We start from the raw sequence: 21,772 nt of genomic DNA, 5'->3' as shown, positions 1-21,772 counted from the left end.
AAAGACTGTGTCAGGTTCTGTACCCCATTGTTGGTAGGTGCAGGAACTATGGTTAGAGGACAGTTGGCTCATTGACCAATATAAGAACTGTCATTGATGCCATCATTGAGCACCGTGCTTGTGAAAGTATTCCAGGTGGATCTCTGGGGCCAGCACGGCCACAGGTTTTATATGTCCATGTCCAGGTTTGCTGCTCCAGGGCCCTTGGCACCAGAAGAGAGGTTCTTGTTAGATTCGGGTGCTCAGGATCAGAGGCCCTCAGGCTGACCTAGAACCAGGGCTTCTGGGTTGAGAAGGAAGCTCTGACCACCATAAATTCATCTTAAGGCCAGGTATTCATTTGGTAAACATTTTCCAAGCAAGCACTATAGCTCAGCACTGGAAATAAAAATATGAACTTGATGCCTTCAGAGACTGTAGAGTCACTTAGGGGAAACAGACACACAAATTTTTTAAAACTATAATACCGTGTAAAAATGTGCCACATCAGAAATATGTGCAAGTACGGTACTAGACAAAGCAGGAAATGTGGTCAGAAAATTCTTCATAGAATTAACAGCAGTAGACCCATGGGTTGCTTACTAGCCATGTGTTAAGGTCAGTATAGCATAAGGGACCAAGCACACAGGCTTTGAAGTTAGACCAAAGCTCAAATCTTAGCTGTGTCATTTACCATTCAGCAAATAACCATCCAAACCTCAGTTTCCTTCTATGTAAAGTGGAAGGAATAAATACCATTATATCTACTATCAAGATGAAAGGCACACTGCAGCAGTTTCCTAGGGCTTCTAAACCATAAACTTGGTGGCTTAAAAGAGCGGGACTTTTTCTCTCACAGGTCTCTGAAGGTGCTAATGGAGACTTTCCTGTCCTCCTAACCTCTGGTAGTGGCCAGCCATCCTTGGCACATTGGCTTGCTGATGCATCATTCCAGTGCCTGTCTTCATATGTTCTTCTCCCCTGTGTGTATGTGGCACAGTGTCCAAATTTTCCTTTTCTTATAAGGATGCCAGTCATATTAGATTTAGGGCCTACCATAATTCAGTATGATTTCATCTTGATTGCATCTGCAAAAATCATATTTCTTAATAAGGTCACATTCACAGGTTCTGTGTAGAAATGAATGGGATCAGGGGACACTATTCAACACAGTACACACAACAAGTGAGCCCTCAGTCAATACTAGCTATTAAAATTAGGATTATTATTAAATTCTAACAGCAAAACTTGTAGATAGATATTATCCTCATCGAACAATAAACTAGAATTTAAGGGTTAAGTAATTTACCCAAGGCTAGTCAACAAGTAAGCTGCAGAACCAAGATACAAATCTGCCTCATCTGACTTTAAAACCTGGGAGGGTCACCAGCCACATTCAGGCAAGAGCCAGAAGGAGCTGATCTTGACACACAAACAGAAGTCTCTGGTCAGTATTGAGAGGCAGGTTGGGCAGGGAGAAGGGAATACATGGTGGGCAGGACACTGATGTCCCAAAGCCATAGATGGCAAGGCTGGAAGACCCCTGTAGACTTTATAAGCCCAACCTCTTCATTGTTCAGAAAAGGAAAAAAAGGACTCAGAATTGGATGACTTGCACGAGACCCTATAACCTGGTTGGTGAAAGATCCTAGACTTCAATCCACATCTTTGACCTCAGGTCATTGTTGTTTGTCCCTTTTTTCCTGAGGATGGCCCCAGGCCAGGCCAGCCCCCTGGACATGCACTAACCTTGCCTGTGTCTGGCAGGCAAGGAAACATGTCAGGGAGGGGCAGCTGCTTACTTATGTGGGAACCTGTCTCAGCTCTGCTGACCCCACTCCCACTACCAGACAAAGAGCCTATTTATAAAGCTAAACTGATACAAAGTTGAAAACCCTGAAATGATCAAGGCTTCCTTGGAGAAGATAATGTGGCAGCATTGACTCAATCTGGGAAAAGGCACAGAAGTGTGAAGGTCAAATGCAGAGCCTACTATTCCTGAGATCTATCATCAGAGACTGTGCAAACAGCAAGGTGGGCCCCATCTCAACCTGGAATGGGATTAGCAATTATTAGCAGTTATGCTAAACAGTTTCTGAAAATCCCTGAGATTAGAAAACACATAAGTATGTGTAAGTCTCTCCCCTTGCCACTGTTAAGGCCTGGGTGTTGGAGGCTCTGCGCCCAACTCCCTCATCCTATCTCCACAGCCAGGCAAAGGGACCTTTCCAGTTCATAGCCTGTCCACATCCCCTCTGCCTCACTACCTCCCTCCCCATGTCCTTCGGCATAAATGCCAAACTGTCTATCCCAGCACAAAGGCATCTGGGAATCTGACACACCTGTCCCACCAGTTTTACCCCCTGCCATCAAATTAAAGTATTTACCCACTCACACACACATACACATTCTCCCTTATCTCCCTCAGCTTCAGCTGCACAAATCTGATTCTATCCCACAGACCTCAGTGCCTTTGCACATACTTGATATGCCCTCTCCACTCTAGTTCCTCCCACTTTCTTAGCCTTTCTTAATTGTCCTTAATGTTTGTGTCCATTCAATTCTAGAAATCTGTACTAAAGCAATCCTTGTACAGGTGCACAGAGATGTATGTACAAGGGTACTCGTTGCTTTATATCTTGTATTAGAGGAAAAATAAGGACAAGTCCATCAGCAGGTTAAATAACGTGTCCATCTATTCTGTGGGCACTGTGGAGCTGCTAAAATGATGCCAACGAGGTACAGATGAATGTGAAAAGATCTCCATGATGCACTGTATTAGGGAGTCCTAATAGGAAAGGAGAGATGGGCCCTTACACAGTTGGTGACCTCTCCTATAATCCTGAGAAGAGTATTGAGTAGGGGGGTGGAGGAAAGGAATGAAGTTAAACACCTTCCAAGGTGTCCCTGACAAACACCTCACTGGGTTTTCAGATCATGAGGCATGTGTATTTATGCTGCTAAGACCAAAATTTCACTTTTTCACTTTCATTGACTAAGTCAGAAATCATCTATAATATTTCAAAGTGATAATAGAATTGAAGCCAGTGCTGCTACGTTCCTGGGTGTATTTGATCAAGGGTGAGAAAACCTGCATCAAATTCTGAATCTACCCCTGACTAGATCTCTCACTCGGGGGGATATATTTTTGCTTACCTGTGTAAGATTTACATTCCTCATCTGTGCATCGAGGGAGGTGGACAAAATAATCTCTATGATATCTTTGCTGCAAGATTCTATTGGTCTCTTACTCTTGAGGCTTGTGCAATGTTAATAAGAATAATAATTGCTAATATATTTTAAGTGGTTACAAAGTGATAGGCACTATTCTGAGCCCATAAAATATATTAACCGTGTTATGCATCATAGCAATTATATGAAATAAATACCATTGTCTCCTTTTTATGAAAGAAGAAAATGATGCCCAGAGATTAAGTATCTTAAAAGTCACACAGGGCTTCCCTCATGGCGCAGTGGTTAAGAATCCACCTGCCGATGCAGGGGAAACAGGTTCAAGCCCTAGTCCGGGAAGATCCCACATGCCGCAGAGAAATTAAGCCCATGCGCCACAACTACTGAGCCTGTGCTCTAGAGCCCATGCTCCATAACAAGAGAAGCCACCACAATGAGAAGCCCACACGCTACAACGAAGAGTAGCCCCCGTTCGTCGCAACTAGAGAAAGCCTGCACGCAGCAACAAAGACCCAATGCAGCCAAAAATAAATTTATTAAAAAAAAAAAGTCACACAAAGTCACACAGCTAGAAATTTGTGGAGTTGGAACCTAATTCCAGGCAATCTGATTCCAGAATCCATGATCTAAACCATTCTGTTATGCTGCAAGTAAAAGTCAATCTTTATATTGCTGCATGATTTAAGGATTCATACCAAAAAACTTAATGTTGAAGAAAACAATCTGAAGAGCTGATATAAAAGGTGTAGGTGAACATGGAAAAATTATCTGTAAGAGCTCAAATGCAAAACTCCAGCAAAAATTTTCCTTAAATATTTAAGCATTTTAATGACACATCATTTCTGTATACCATAATGTGACTGTATCTACATACTTACAGATACAGTGTATATATATATAGTAGTTACAGTATAACAGTTGCAAGAAAAAATATTGCTATTACTATTATTGCAGTCTTTTCTCTGAGAATACTACATTTTTTTCTCTGAGAGTAACACCATCACGTGTACACGGCATTGATGCTTTCGTTTTAATTTCACAGATGAAAGAACTTGGTGTCATCTTTTACAACTGCAGCTGCCTGGTCCTAGATTTACAAAGGATATTTGCTTTATATAGTTCATTAAAATTCAAGAGCAGAGTACCTCAGACCTGGTCCAAGAGGCTCTATGGGGTCTATGACAATGAAAAGAAATTGCAGCTTCAGTTGAACGAAACCAAATCTCAAGCATTTGTGTCGGTGAGTTTTGCCCTCTTCTCCTCCTCCTCCTCCCCTCCTCCCTCCTTCCTCCAAAGGCCCTTTATTAAGTTACAATGTTCAAGTGTGATCTTGCGTTGGGCAAAAATGAATTTGACAGATCAGTTCGACACATCCCTTGAAGAGTTAAAATATATCCATTCTTATACTCAATCGTATGCTGTCCCTAGTTATAATAACAATACATGTGAATAATCATTCCTAGTTTCAGATACTTTGCATTATCTGATTTGATCCCCCCAGTCACCCCTTAAGGTAGACCCAGGATTATGACTGTGTTACAAATGAAGATATTGAAGTTTATCTACTAGCACAAAGACCGTCAGATGGCAGGTGCCAAGAAAAACACAAGCGCCCAGGTCTTCTGATACCATATGCTATTTTTGATGCCTTTCATCAATGATTTTCAGACTTGATCTTAGCAGTAGAACCCTCTGATGAAACAAATCTGAGAGAACCCCAGTGTGTAAAACAGACAAAAGCAGAACTATTGTATTTGATTGGGGCAGAAGGGCAAGAGGCCCATCCAAAAGGGCAGGGCACCATTTCCAGGCCTCTGATTACACTTGAAAACCACCACCACCTGCCCACACACCACAACTATCCCCACAGTGTTGCTGAGAGTGGGCAATGTAAATATCTGGACCTACAGTCCTGGTCCTCAAAGTTTAAAGTATCTAAGAACCAGACGGGGAACCTGTTTAAAATGCAAACTTACAGTCCCCCTCCTCACCAGGATCTGATCCACTGGACCTGGGTGAGACCTTAGAATTTTGATTTTAAGCAGGCTTCTGAATTGATCCTGATGCTCAGGTAAATTTCTCTAAACCATGCTCCCAATTTAATATGGCTGTTTCTCCACTGTCAAGCTGTGCTTCTATGCCAACAACTTTTATGTCACTGAAGAGCCTTTCATGGAAGAATGAATAGTAGCCTTTTTGCCTATTAAAATGAAAGCACATTTTGAAAATTTAGAAATCTGGCAGTAGAGAGAAAATTGAAGTTGCTTGTCTTAAACAAATTCACATAAGTGTGAATAATATAAAATAGACTATGAAAGATTTTCGTCAAGTAAAACTAAAAAAAAAAACCCTTTTTTTGGTATGTGTGGAGGTCAATAATGCAGTAGCATGTAGCATATCATATAGGGCATTTTACTAATAAAATGCATATATTCAATTTTATTTCCTTTCAAGACAACCCTATAAGACAAGAAAACCAGGTATTATTCTCAATTTGTAGATTAGTTGCAATAAGAAATTTTCCAAGGAACCACTAATCCAGATGGTAACATGACACCCCAGGAGTCCAGTAGAACAGATTGAAGCAGTAAGAAACAGATGAATTATAAGCAAATTTCAGATAGTTGCTGGATTTTGAATTTAGTTTGAATCTTAGAGATGAGTGAATGTCCTTGTTGCATAAATTTAAATTCTGACCCTTAAAAAAGTGGGGGAGTCCTCCTTTGTTGATCCCAAAGTTAACATCTGTACTTCAGAGAGAGGACTCAAGCCTTTAATAAAAATCTATGAAAATGCAAGGGCTTTGCTGTATTCCAGGGCAAATTTATAAACTGATTTTTATTAAATGGTTTGCCACAAAATAAGTTGAGTTTTTTTAACAGTCCTTTAGGTATAGTCTTTTAAACCATGCAGCATCTTTGTTTTCTATTTTTATTTATTTTATTATTTTAAATTATTTTATTTTCCATTTCTTATTAATATCTCAAGCCTACCTTTGAATTTCAGTTCCACAGATATTAATTGAACACCATTTTTACAGAGGTATAAAATCTTACAGGTATAAGATAAATAAAAGTCAATATTCCCAATATTGGAATTGGTATCATTTACTTAGAGCTCTTTGATCTCGCCTCTGTTATAGCATTTATCACATTTTTGTAACTATTTATTTATTATCTCTCCCACTATTTTATCAGGCTCTGAAGGTTATATACTGTACTCTCTTCATTATTGTTATTCCCAGGACCTCCCTCAAGCCTCCCTAAAGCAGCAATAAATGTTGGATTGGTTTTACTAGTAATAATATCAATAAGAAGTTCCAGGATACATATAGTTTTCTAAGTATATGTGCCAAACAAACGCCAAGACAAATTTATTTAAGTTCAAAATATTTGTTTTAAAATATCTTAAAATAGTATATTATATTTTTATCAGCTGACGGTCCCAAGACTAAATTAACATACAAAATATATATATATTTGAAGGTCTTAAAAATTATCATTGCCAAAATTAGATTTTAGGTGATAATAACTTAGCATGGTTAAATATAAATTTTAAGTTATGATATAGATATGAATTATTTCTTATTTTCTCATAGAACACAAAGAGGCACTTGGTTAGATTTAAGTATGTTATCTCTAGTAACTTGGGGCCAGATCATTCTAATTTTCTTACATTCCCCATTGAAATCAGAAGATAGGAACAATAGGCTGAGTTTTTGTCCTATTTTGTGGAGTTCTTTTTAGAGCTCTTGAGGTTATGCATTTGATTTCCAAGATAAAGACTAGTTAGTTCAAGGTCTGTTTTTATTGACCTGGGTGCTAGACAGATTTCATTTCTTGTTGTTTATCATTTAGTTCATTCATCCACCAATCATGTAAACTGAGATTTATTTAGTGAGTGAGGACAGACATTGAATAGAACTTGGTGCTACTCTGAAAAATATAATTAAATACCCCTTTATAATCTCTGCTATATATTTTAATTACATTTTAATAGATTTATTGATATATAACTTACTACCATAAAATTCATCCTTGTAAAGTGTATAACTCAGTGGGTTTTAGTACAGTCACAGAGTTTTACAATCATCTCCACCTTCTAATTTTAGAATATTTTCATCACCACAAAGGAAAAAGCCATACCCATTAGTAGTCACTCTCCATTTTCCCCTTCTCTCATCCCTTAGAAACCACTAATCTACTTTCTGTCTCTAAGGATTTGCCTTTTTCTAGACACTTCATATACATGAAGTAATACAATATGCAGTCTTTTGTAACTGACTTCTTTCACTTAGTATAATGTTTTTGAAGTTCATGACTCAGTACCTTTTCCTTTTCATGGCCAAATAATATTCCACTGTATGGATATATCACATTTTGTTTATCTGTCCATCAGTTGATGGACATTTGAGTGTTTTTACCTTTTGGCTATTGTGAATAGTGATCCTATGAACCTTCATGTACAAATTTTTATTTGAATACCCGTTTTCAGTTCTTTTGGGTTTATGCTTAGGAGTGAAATTGCTGGGTACTGTGGTAACTCTATGTTAAACATTCTGAGGCATTGACAAACTTTTCCAAATTGCCTGCACCATTTTACAATTCCACCAGCAATAAATGAGGGTTTCATTTTCTCCACATCTTTGCCAACACCTGCTATTTTCTGTTTTATTTTAGCCTTCCTGGCGGGTGTAAAATTTGTCTTATGATTTTGATTTGCATATTTTAATGCACTTACTGGCCGTTTGTATATCTTAATACACTTACTGTCCATTTGTATATCTTTTTAGAGAACTGTCTATCAAATCTTCTGCCCATTTTTCAATTAGATTATTTTTTTTATTGAGTTGTAAGAGTTCTTTATATGTTCTAGATACAAGAATGTACTTGATTTGCAAATATTTTCTCCCATTCTGTGGGTTGTCTTTTCATGTTTAATTACATTTTAACATATATATTCTGGGAATGGAGTATGGATTTTTTTTAAAAACCAGGAAACTGTTATGAAATAAATCAAACCCCAACTAAAGCAAGTATGTAATGAATATGAAAAACAAGGTACATGCAAATATAAGGCATTTATAGATGTAAGAAAGAAACATAGATTACTTATTATCAAGCTGCCTCAAGAGCACTTGATTGGTAAAAGATCATCACAGAGCTGAAATAAAGAAAAGGATCTGTATTTTCCTTCTCCTTATATTTTGCTATGGAATAAAGGAGTACACAGTGCAAGGTTTGGAAAATTAATTCAGGAACGATAAAAAGGGAACTTAACAGCCTTCTCTGTAATTAAACAATCAGAACTAGTTAATTCCCTCTGACAAATCAGGGACACAGTCAAGTACTACCATGACCCCAGGGGCAGAGGTACTCATACAAATAGTCATGCATTTCCTTAATAAACACATGAAGCATCTGCCATGCTCTAGGCATTGGGTTGGCAATGGGAACATAGGAAACAAAAAGGTATGTACAAATAAAGGTCTATTCACACATGGATGGAAATACCTAGAGTGAAGCAACTCCAACTAGGAGTAGAGGTTGGGGGTCATACAAGCCTCCAACACTTACTAATTTAAGAAGCACTTTCACATTCATTCCACAAATATTTATTGAGCATATAATATGTGCTAAGTATGGCATGGCACAAGGTGCCAGAGACATACAACCAAGCAGCTCACAAGCTGGTGGAGAATCACACAGACAAATGAATGCAGTACAATGTAGCATGTGCTGGAATGATGCTGCACAAAGCAGGAATCTTATGTTGATCACTGATGTATGCCAAGTGTCTAGACTAGAGCTAGGTGCATGGCAGGTACTTAGTAATATTTGATGAATGAATGAAAGCAAGTGCAGAAGAGGAGCAGACCCAGCCCAGGGTAGGCCATTCTCTTATTTAAGCCACAAGGCAAACCAGTGTTCAAGATTTATTACTGTTCTTATCTCATTGGAAATAGAGACTCAGGAAGTGTAAGGGACATGCCCAGCATGCTACAGGTTATGAATGCTGGAACCTGGCACATCACCAGCATATAAATTCTCTATCACCAAAGGCACAGTATCCAAACTTATTAGAAAATAGCAAATATAAAGAGACCAGCAGCTCTGTGTCTAAATTTGTTCCTCCCTGAAACCAAAATCCAGTTTGGGGAACATGCAAGGAAGTTCAGGAAATTCCTAACTGAAGCAAAAACATGGGCATTTGGACACATTTCAGAGTTGACCTAGGCTCCTGTCTAGAGCTAAGATCCTTAGCTTCTCCATGTTAAACCTAAAGAATGTTTAAAGCAGACCCAATAGACTGAGGAAATTAATGAATTTGAATATTTAGTTTATTAATGGAGATAGAAAAATGAGTAAAATGCAATTCCTAAAATCAAGGTATATCAGTCCAAACAAGGACATGAGACAAGTGTGAGTAATTATAAGTTTGAATACACTAAACAATATAACAAATAAATCATATTATGGGAGGACAGAAAAGGAAAAGTAACCTCTAGGTGACAATATAAAAAAGTTTCATGAGGAGATAATATATGAGCTAGAACTTAGAGAATGTATAGGACTCTGATAGGCAAAGATAGGAAAACACATCAGCCGGAGGGGCTGGCAGGAGAAAATACACAGAGGCAGACAAGATGAGAGCATAACCATGGGCTGACGATTATTTTAATTTGGGGCACAGAAGGCATGGTAGCCAGTAAATGAAGGAGGCAGAGAAATGGGAGAGCCAGGACTTAGAGAATACATGGATCCATCCCTCCCAATGAGATCAGACTGGATTCCAAGAAACCAGGGGTCCTGAGAGGGACACATGTTTGTTTATTTGTCTTTTAAGCATCGAGGAGAAAAGGATATGATTTCAGAAGACATATAAAAACCCCAGCAAACAGCACCAGTGCCTGAATGAGGGAAACAACAATCTGGAGTAAGAGGGAGGGACAACATGAGAGACACTGCAGAAGCCCAAGCCATCTATCTTGGTGACAGATGGGGTATCTGCATATGTGTGTGCTGGGGAAGAAGTGTAAGATGAGCACTGGTTTTTCTTGTTTATTTTTATTGTTTTGTTTTGGGCTTTTTTGTTGTGGTTTATTTCTCTCTTTTAGCATTAGTTTTTATTTTTAATATTTAGAAGCTCGTCCTTATTCCAGAAGGAAAGTAATTTAAATCAAAAACTCATTCTGATACTCACCTGCCAAGACAATATTCTGAGTAGGGACGCCTGGTGGGTGTGGCCCTTCAACAGTCTCCTTTCTCATCCCCACACTCATTCTCAGTTGGGCATCCAGTCTGAGAGCTTCATCTTCCCTCTCTCTAAGCTGGGATAGGGATTCCCACCAGCACTGTGTGGGGAGTTGTCCCCAAACATTTGTCAGGGACCCTGACCACCATTACTGGCAGAAAATTTGATGAAGGACCCAGTACTGCCATTCCAGGCAGTTCCAGAAACCGTTTATTTGGGCTTTGGTACTAAGCACCTGTTGCATTTTTTGTGTTCCATCACTTGGTTTCTTGCTTGTCAGAGTAATGCAGGGACTACAGAAATGCTCCTTTCAGTCTTGTCCAGTGGAAAATCAATGAGAAAGCCTAAGTACATCTTTCCCTTTCTATAGCAATTTTATCTAAAAAATCATACTTCTGTAAGATGGAAACAACTTCGAGCAACATAAGAAAAATACCTCAAGTATAATTTGCCTCTTTTTTCATTTTTCTTAAGTCCCTGTCTCTCCTTATGAATTTGGCATCTTAATAAGTCACTTGGCTTTTCCTCTAGAATTACTGATGACCCTTTATCAACAATCAAAACTCCTCTTCCTCACTCGATGAAAGATTTGGGGAAAAAAAATGCAAGATTTTTAGACCATGTGTCTTGAACATCTTCATGGCCACATTACCTTTCAAGTGAAATAACTTCTAGTATAAATGGATTGCTATATGCATATATATACTATATATGGTAATGTCTGAGAAAATTAACTATGTATGACAGGGATGTGTACCAGAGTCACATTAAGTTTAGAGTTAGAGCACTCTTATAAAAATAAGAGGTGTGTGTATTGAAAACAAGAATTCCCTCCCAAAACTGACTTAAAGGACAGATTTGAGACCCATCCCCCACACACCTTGACTTCTACTTGCCTCAACTTTGATAGAACTGAAAATGTATTTGTCTTAATCTCATAAAGACCTGGAAAGTAGGTTTGCAAAAATTGGTTAAAAGCCAAGATTCATTTTTTTTTAATTTTAAATAACAACAAAAAAGAGAAATCCCCAGATTGCAAAAATTAATACTCTAAAAGTTTGGTTTTTGTGTCTTCACAGAATTCTCCCAAACTGTTTTGCCCTAAAAACAGAAGCTTTGACATAGACGCCATCTACAGTGTAATAGATGATGCCAAGCAATACGTGTACATCGCAGTCATGGACTACCTGCCTATCTCCAGCACAAGCACCAAAAGGTCAGTGAGTGTGCAATCTCAGCTTAGATCCTGGGCTCCAGGGCCAGACACTAAACTGGAGACCACAGGAAAAAACACCCTGGACACTGACATGCTATCAGGTCACATTAAGTTGCACCCCATTCACATCTTCTCAGTGTACATTTGCAGCTCACCCATGGTGCATCTCCTCTCTCAGTCCACTTTAAGGACTCAGAGTCTCATCCCACAGAACCACCTCAGTAGTTTACATTATAAGCATGAGAGAAACTTTAGATTAAAGATTGGGTTGTTCTCAACTTGAAAATTATTTGGAAAAATAAATAAATAAAAAATTTTAAATTATTTGAAAAATTTTTTTTGAAAATTATCAGTTGAGAGGTACCTGAAGGACATACTCAAAGTGAGTAGGTCTGGCAAGATTTTCCTTAAAGGAGGTATCACTTTGTTGTATTCATGTAGGTCCTCATTAAATGCTAAATTTTCATACTATCTTTTCCACTTAAGGAAAAAGAAACTTAAAATATGTATGTTCTCAGTCAACCCATCCATATGTAAGAGGAAGAGAGCATCTTAAAATGGAGATTTATTTTTTAATATTATCACTGTTTAAGTGTGGAAATACTTGGAATCAACTTAGGAGCAGAATTTATGTCCCTAAGTCATAGATGCATGGCTAGGCCCCAAGTATTTCCCACTTTTGCTTTCTTGCAGGGAATGCAGAGATTTGGGTGCTTGTAAATGTTTTGAATAATCCATTTAATCCAGGAAATGTTTCCAAAGTGCAAATTTCTAGGGATACAACCTGAGACCTTTTTAATTTGGCAAATTACAGTTTCAAAATAACCATTTACTGAGGTTAAATAATGTGATGTGCCCTATATTGCTTAAATATTTTTCATATTGCCAACTTCACATATGCATAATATACAACTTCTCTATGCAAATGACTTTAAGATTGCAAAAGATGTGTTTCTCCCAGAAAGTGATGACTCCTAATGGTTGTCAAAAATAATTTTAGGCTGCAAGATGCACATTATTAGGACACTTTTACTTTAAAATATTGTGCACCCTTTGAACATTCATGGATTTTTTCCACATGCTTTCATTTTTTCAATCCCTCTTTTTAATGTTTTTTCCATTTATTGTTTATTTGGTTTTAGACTTTGTCTTAGACTTCAGCTTCACTTTGGGAAGAGTTTGAAATATAATAGATAGGTTTTACCTGATTTTCCTGTTATTCAGTAGAATAAGTTCAAGTTTATGGACTTATTAGGATGGGATGATAATTTCAGAGGATTGGCAAAACCTTCATTCCATGAACTCCCTTCAAACAAACAAAATTAGGATCCTTCATAGCCAAGGGGGAAGGAATTAGTATGGATAATCTAAAATATCTTGGAAATACAAAAATTAGAGAAAACCAAAAGAACAAGAAACTGACCTGAAATCTTGCATTTTGACTATTAAGATACCATTATTGTTATTATTCAAAGAGCAGTTCTTTTATTATACTGATGATATTTCAAACCTGTTAATATCTCTAGCATTTTAAATGAAAAGCCATCAGAGACATAAGAAGTAGTTCAAACATCAAGGTTAAAATTAAATTCTTATCAATCATATGAATGAAAAAATTTTTAAAGAGTGGACTTGTTTTTACATCATCCTGGAGAAATTTTTCAGGCATGAATTCAACTTGAATAAACAATTAGATATTTTCAAATATCAGTGTGTTAATAACCTACAAACTTAAGTTTTAGTCTGCACAGTAAACATAAAATGAAAGAGAAAAATTCTACATGCTTTCAAATTAGAAATCGTTGATATTGGTAGGCAGAGATATTGAATATATTCTCCAAACTGGGAAGGAAATTTGACACCAAAAAACAAGCAATTATGAAGTTTATTGTGGGTAAATTACATATAGGCAACATTGGGCAGATGGAGATCCAGAGGCATTCTCAGCTGCACTCCATACTGCCAAAAGAGGCACAGGGGGACTTAAAGGGGCCAAAGGTAAAAATAGAACTGATTACTAAGGGAGAAGCATGTCTGCACTGAGAGGAACCAGAGATTATTCCTCCCCTGAGGGGGTCTCATGACCATTAAACATCTGCATCAGCAAAAATCATTCAGTTCATATCAGATGAAGGCAAAGATAAAAGATGAACATGTTCCAAATTAAGGAACAAGATTAAAAACCAGAAGAAGAACTAAGTGAAGTGGAGATAGGCAGTCTTATCTGAGAAGGAGTTCAAGGTAATGATCATAAAGATGATCAAAGAACTCAGGAGAAAAATGGATGAAAAGAGTGAGAATTTAGAAGTTTTTAACAAAGAGAAAAGATAAAGAACAACCAAGCAGAGATGAAGACTACAATAACCAAAATGAAAAATACACTAGAAGGAATCAACGGTAGACTAAATGATACAGAGGAAAATGGATCAGCGAGCTGGAAGACAGAGTAGTAGAAATCACTGACATTGAACAGAAAAAAGAAGAAAAATAAATGAGGACAGTTTAAGAGACCTCTGGGATAACAACAAGAATACTAACATTTTCATTATAGGGGTCCCAGAATGAGAAGAGAGAGAAAGGGACAAAGAACATATTTGAAGACATAATAACTGAAAAATTCCCTAACCTGGGAAAGGAAACAGACATAGAAGTCCAGGAATCACAAAGAGTCCCAAACAGGATCAACTCAAAGAGGAACACAACAAGACACATGGTTATTAAAATGGCAAAAATTAAAGATAAGAGAGAATATTAAAAACAGCAAGGGAAAAGCAGCACATTACATACAAGGGAAGTCCCATAAGGCTAACAGCTGACTTCTCAGCAAAAACTCTGCAGGTCAGAAAGGAATGATATGGTATAAAATGATGAAAGGGGAAAACCTACAACCAAGAATACTCTACATGGAAAGGCTCTCATTCATATTTGATGGAGAGATCAAAAGTTTTACAGACAAGCAAAAGCTAAAAGAGCAGCAGTTTTAAAAGTAATGTTAAAGGGACTTCTCTAAGAGGAAAAAAAAAGCCAATAACTAGAAACATGAAAATTATTATATTTGCAAATGATATGGCCAATAAGGGGTTAATATCCAAAATATATAAACAGTTCACACAACTCAACATCAAAAAAACCCCAAACATCCTGATTTTAAAATGTACAGAAGACCTGAATAGATGTTTTTCCAAAGAAGACATACAGATGGCCAACAGGCCAGGAAAAGATGTTCAACATCACAAATTATCAGAGAAATGCAAATCAAAACCATAATGAGATATCACCTCACACCTGTCAGAATGGCTGTCATCAAAAAGGCCACAAATAATAAATGTTGGTGAGGATGTGGAAAAAAATGGAACCCTTGTACACTGTCAGTTGGGATGTAAATCGGTGAAGCCACTGTGGAAAACAGTGTGGAGTTTCCTCAAAAATCTAGAAATAGAACTACTGTATGATCCAGCAATTCTACTACTAGGTATATATCTGAAGAAAATGAAAACACTAATTCAAAAAGATGAATGCACCTCAATATTCATAACAGCACTATTTACAATAGCCAAGATGTGGAAGCAGCCTAAGTGGCCATCAACAGACGAATGGATAAAGAAGATGTGATATATATATGTAATGGAATACTACTCAGTCATAAAAGTGAATGAAATTTTGCTATCTGCAACAACATGGATGGACCTGAAGGGTATTATGCTTAGTGAAATAAGTCAGACAAAGAAAGACAAATACTGTATGATATCACTTAATAGGTGGATATAACAAAACAGAAACAGACTCACAGATATAGAGAACAAACTAGTGGTTACCAGTGGGGAGTGGAAAATGGAGGAGGGGCAAGATAGGGATAGGGGATTAAGAGGTGCAAACTGCTCTGTATAAAATAAGCTATAAGGATATATTGTACACCACATGGAATATTTTATAATAACTATAAATGTAGTATAATCTATAAAAATATTGAATCACTGAAACTTCAATAATATTATAAATCAACTATACCTCAATTAAAAAAAGGAAAGACAAGACAACATATCAAATACTGTGGGATACAACAAAAGCAGTTCTGAAAGAAACATGCATGCTTAATATAACATATATATTACAAAATTAGAAGGATCTCAAATAACAAGCTAACTTTACACCTCAAGGAACTAGAAAAAGAAGAACAAATTAAGCCTCAGGTTATCAGAAGGAAGGAAATTATAAAGATCAGAACAGAAATAAATGAAATAGAGACTAGAAAAATAATAAAAGGGATCAATGTAACTTAGATATGGCTATTCAAAAAGATTTAAAAAACTGACCAATATTTAGCTAGACTAAGAAAAAAAGAGAAGACTCAAATAATTAAAATTTGAAATGAAAGATAAGACGTTACAACTGAAATTACAAAAATACATAGAATCTATGAGGCTACTATGAGCAATTATATGCCAACAAACTACATAACCTAGAAGAAATGGATACATTTCTAGAAAACATAACCTATCAACTCTGAATCAGGAAGAAATAGAAAATCTGAACAGACCAATATTGAGTATAGAGATTGAATCAGTAATCAAAAACTCCAGAGCCAGACACCTCACTGGAGAATTCTTCCAAATGTTCAGAAAACAACATCAATTCTCCTCAAACTCTTCCAAAATATCCAAGAGGAGAGAACAGTTCCAAACTCATTCTACAAGCCCATCATTACTTTGAATCCAAAGCCAGATAAGGATGCCACAAAAAAAGAAAACTATATGTTAATATCCCTGATGAATATAGATGCAAAAATTTTCAACAAAAGATTAGCAAACCAAATTCAAGAACACATTAAAAAGATAATACACCATTACCAAGTGGGATTTATTCCTGGGATGCAAGGATAGTTCAAAATACACAAACCAATAAATGTTATTACACACATCATATCAATAAAATAAAAGATAAAAATCACATGATCATCTCAATAAATGCAGAAAAAGCATTTGACAAAATACAACATGCTTTCATGATAAAAACTCTTAACAGACTGGATGTGGAAAGAACATACCTCGACAAAATAAAGGTCATATACAGTAGACCCACAGCTAACATTATATTTAATGGAGAGAAATTGAAAATGTAAGATCTGGAGCAAAGAATGCTGCCTACTCTTACCATTCCTATCCAATATAGTAATGGAAGTCCTAGCTAGAGCAAATTAGGCAAGACAAAGAAATGAAAGGCATTCAGATCAGAGAGGAAGATTTAAAGTTTCCATTATTTGTTGATAATATGTTCTTAAATAGAGAAAATCCCAAAGAATCAGTCAAAAAATATTTGAATTAATAATTTCAGTAAAGTGGCAGGATATGAAATTATCATACAGAAATCAGTTGCATTTCTTTACACTAATGATGAAGTGTCTTAAAAAGAAATAAAGAAACTCATCCCATTCACAATATCATCAAAAAAAATGCCACAAACTATTTAGAAATAAATTTAACCAAGTAGGTGAAAGATATGTAGAATGAAAACTACAAAGTTTTGCTGAAAGATATCAAAGAAGACACAAACAAATGAAAAGACATCCACATTCATAGATTGAAAGAATTAATATTGTTAAAATGGCCATACTGGGCTTCCCTGGTGGCTCAGTGGTTGAGAATCTGCCTGCCAATGCAGGGGAAATGGGTTCGAGCCCTGGTCTGGGAAGATCCCACATGCCGCAGAGCAACTAGGTCCGTGAGCCACAATTACTGAGTCTGCATGTCTGGAGCCTGTGCTCTGCAACAAGAGAGGCTGTGATAGTGAGAGGCCCATGCACTGAGATGAAGAGTGGCCCCTGCTTGCCACAACTAGAGAAAGCCCTCACACAGAAACGAAGACCCAACATAGCCATAAATAAACAAATTAATTAATTTTTTAAAAATGGCCATACTATCCAAAGCAATATACAGATTCAGTGCAATCCCCATCAAAATAACAAGTGCATTCTTCACTGTAATAGAAGAAACTATCTGAAAATTTACGTAGAACCAAGAAAGACCCTGAATAGTCAAAGCAATTCTGAGAAAAAAAGAACAAAGCTGGAAATATCACACTTCCAGATTTCAAACTATACCACAAAGCCATAGTAAGAAAAACAGTATGGTACTGGCACAAAAATGGACATGTCAACAAATGGAACAGAATAGAGAGCCAGAATTAAACCCCAGCATATACAGTCAACTAATATTCAACAAGGAAGCCAAGAATACCCAACAGGGAAAGGATAGTTTCTTCAACAAATAGTGCTGGGAAAACTGGAGAAACACATGCCAAAAGATGATATTGAGCCCTGTCTCACACCATCCACAAAAATTAACTTGAAAAGGATCAATGACTAAAACATAAGATGTGATACTGTAAAACTCCTAGAAGAAAACGTAGGGAGGAAGCTCATTGATATTGGTCCTGGCAATAAATTTTCAGCATGATGCCAAAAGTACAAACAGTAAAAAAAGAAATCAACAAAAAGGACTACATCAAACTCAAAAGCTTTTTCCCAGCAAAAGAAACAATTAACAAAATGAAAAGACAACCCACAGAATGGGAGAAATTATTTTAAACCTCATATCAAATAAGGGGTTAATATCCAAACTATATAAAGAACTCAGTCAACTCAATAACAACAATAACAAAAAAATTTTTGATTTTTAAAATTGGGCAAAAGAACTAAATAGACATTTCTCCAAAGAGTATATCAAAATGGCCAACAGATACATGAAAAAATGCTTATCATCATCACCACTAATTATCAGGGAAATGCAAATCAAAATCACAATGAGATATCACCTCCAGAACCTTTATACACTATTGTTGGGAATGTAAATTGGTTCAACCTGAATGGAAAACAATATGGAAGTTCCTCAAAAAATTTAAAAATAGATCTAGCATATGATCCAACAATTCCACTTCTGGGTATATACTCAAAGGAAATGAAAATGGGATCTTGATGAGACGTATACACTCCCATGCTTATCACAGCATTATTCACAGTAGCCAAGATATGGAAACAACCCAAATGTTTATCAATGAATGGATTAAAAAGATGTAGTGCATTTACACAATGGAATATTATCCAGTCATGAGAAAGGGGAATATACTGCTATTTGCAACAACATGGATGGACTTTGAGGACATTATGATAAGCAAAACAAGTCAGAGAGAGAAAGACAAGTACTAAATGATATCACTTACAAGTGGAGTCTAAAAAAGTTAAACCTATAAAATAATGGTAAAATGGTAAAATGATGGTGCCCTGGGAACAGTGGGGTGGGTGGAAGGGTGAATGAGAGTGATGGTGTTTAAGGGTACAAACTTGTAATGAGTAGTAAATGAACCATAGAGACCTAATGCACAGTATAATGAATACAGACAATAATATTGTACTATAATGATGTAATGTGATAAACATCACTACATTGGCAATCATATTATAATATATAAATTTATCAATATAACATGCTGTATACTTCAAACTTACACAGCATTATACATGAAATTGATTTGATTTTTTAAATGTAGGCTTGTTAGTCTGTGGGGTATTAACATATTTCATTTATGTATTCATTCAACAAATATTTATTGGGCACTGTGCAAGAGTGATTAAAGTGTGCACAGTGTGTAGTCCCAGGAACTTTATCCATTAGGGGCAGATGGACACAGAATAGATTTTCATAGCATAGTGGGGTGGATAGAACAATAGATATGTGTACAGAATATTATAGATACTTGATGAAAGGACTTCTATGGCAGTTTCAGGGTTTGAAGAAGCTTATTAGAGGAAATGCTACCCAAATTACATTTAAACATATGCATGAGTTAGAAAAAAGTGTGAGAAAGGGAGTTATCCAGGTAGAAAGGAGAGCTTGAGCAAAGTTTCAAATGGAAAAAAATAGCCTGGTCCATGCCAGGATCTATAACAAGTTCAGTGCAGGAACATAGAGCCCAAGATAAGGTGGTGAGAGACCAAACTGGAGACAGGACAAGGACGAGGAGAAAGAGGGCCTGACTACTGGGGAGTCTTGTGACCTTGAGGAGCCTCCACTGTATTTTAATCAAAGGATGATTTGCTACAGTCCAAGAGATAAGGGACAGACCAGCAAACCATAGAGCCATAGAAGCCAATGGAATCTAGAGGAAAACATAGGAAGAACACTTTTTGACATAAATCACAGCAAGATCTTTTTTGACCCACCTCCCAGAGTAGTGGAAAGAAAAATAAAAATAAACAAATGGGACCTAATGAAAATTAAATGCTTTTGCACAGCAAAGGAAACTATAAACAAGATGAAACGACAACCCTTAAAATGGGAGAAAATATTTGCAAACAAGTCAATGGACAAAGGATTAATCTCTAAAATATACAAACAGCTCATGCAGCTCAATATTAAAAAAACATACAACCCAATCCAAAAATGGGCAGAAGACCTAAATAGACATTTCTCCAAAGATGACATACAGATGGCCAAGAAGCACATGAAAAGCTGCTCAACATCACTAATTATTAGAGAAATGCAAATCAAAACTACAATGAGGTATCACCTCACACCAGTTAGAATGGGCATCATCCGAAAATCCTCAAACAACAAATGCTGGCGAGAGTATGGAGAAAAGGGAACCCTCTTGCACTGTTGGGGGAATGTAAATTGATACAGCCACTATGAAGAACAGTATGGAGGTTCCTTAAAAAACTAAAAATAGAATTCCATATGACTCAGCAATCTCACTACTGGGCATATACCCAGAGAAAACCATAATTCAAAAAGACACATGCACCCCAATGTTCATTGCAGCACTATTTACAATAACCAGGTCATGGAAGCAACATAAATGCCCATCAACAAACGAATGGATCAAGAAGATGTGGTACATATATACAATGGATTATTAAAAGGAATGAAATTGGGTCATTTGTAGAGACATGGATGGACCTAGAGACTGTCATACAGAGTGAAGTCAGTCAGAAAGAGAAAAACAAATGTCATATATTAATGCATATATGTGGAATCTAGAAAAATGGTACAGATAAACCGGTTTGCAGGGCAAAAATAGAGACACAGATGTAGAGAACAAACGCATGGTCACCAAGGGGGGAAAACCGTGGTGGGGTGGGGATGGTGGTGTGCTGAATTGGGTGTTTGGGATTGACATGTATACACTAATAGGTATAAAATAGATAACTAATAAGAACCTACTGTATACAAAAAATAAAATAAAATAAAAAAATAAAAATGATTGCTAGCAAAAGAAAAAGAAGCCAATGGAATCAATTTTAAAAAGAAAGTGTAAAAAATTAATAAACAGAAATCTCAATTAAATAGAGTTGAGAGACCAGAAGGAGAAGTTCTCACACCCTGCTAGGATAGCAGAGCCTAACAGGGAAAAGACAGATTCCTCTTCTTTCCTGGCAAGGACTCAGCCAATGAAAGGCCATGACACTTTGTTTACCATAGCCCTCCCAACTTCCTTTTCCCCTCTGTAAAAGTGTTCTCCCTCCCTTGTCATGCATGTGTCTTGCCCATAATTGCAGATCCAGAATTGCAATTCTATGCTGATTCCAAATAAACCCATCTCTGCTGGAAAAGTATCTGGCAATCTGTTTGTTTCAGGTCAACAAAAGGAAACATCAACATAGCCACATGTAGCCTGGTTCAACAGTAAAGTAAGAATTGAATGATGTCAATTAGATTTGGCAGTTAAGATAATCACTGCTGACTCTGAGAAAATTTGCAGAAGATTCATGGGCTGGAGGCTGGGGTCAGTAGGCTGATAAGTGAATGGGGGGTGATGAAGCAGAGTCAGAGGTTCTAGATTCTACTATCAAGAAGTTTTGTTCAAAGAGGAAAGAGATTGTACACTAGCCACAGAGCAATGCAGAGTCAAAGGAGAGGTCTCTGAATGGGAGAGATTTATGTTTTTTTCTTAAATGAAGAAGCCAGAGAGGGAGAAGTTGAAGGTATTTTTGGGAAGGAATGACTAATCAAATGCAGCTGCAGGGGGCCAAGGGAACAGCTTGGGGAGAAGGGGGGATGCCTTATCCTCTGAATTAGAGGGAAGGGGATAAGGATGTGTGTCGCTATCAAGGTAGAACATTGAGGAGGACCATGACCA

The 21,772-nt window shown here is 36.8% G+C and overlaps 1 protein-coding gene across 1 annotated transcript in view; it reads left to right on the top strand.

Annotated features, from left to right (window-relative positions):
* PLD5 (phospholipase D family member 5) overlaps window positions 1–21,772 on the top strand; it is a gene marked incomplete at both ends in the record, with an annotated part of 480,984 nt that overhangs the window by 446,372 nt on the left and 12,840 nt on the right. The window contains 2 exons of the mRNA XM_081224825.1: window positions 4,214–4,411; window positions 11,505–11,641. Of these exons, the coding sequence (XP_081080951.1) occupies window positions 4,214–4,411; window positions 11,505–11,641 (335 nt within the window). The remainder of the gene's footprint in view (window positions 1–4,213; window positions 4,412–11,504; window positions 11,642–21,772) is intronic.

The sequence above is a fragment of the Mesoplodon bidens genome, assembly GCF_964165515.1.
Source record: "Mesoplodon bidens genome assembly, chromosome: 2".
Classification (NCBI taxonomy): Eukaryota; Metazoa; Chordata; class Mammalia; order Artiodactyla; family Ziphiidae; genus Mesoplodon; species Mesoplodon bidens.
This window is presented reverse-complemented; position numbering and strand designations above follow the sequence as displayed.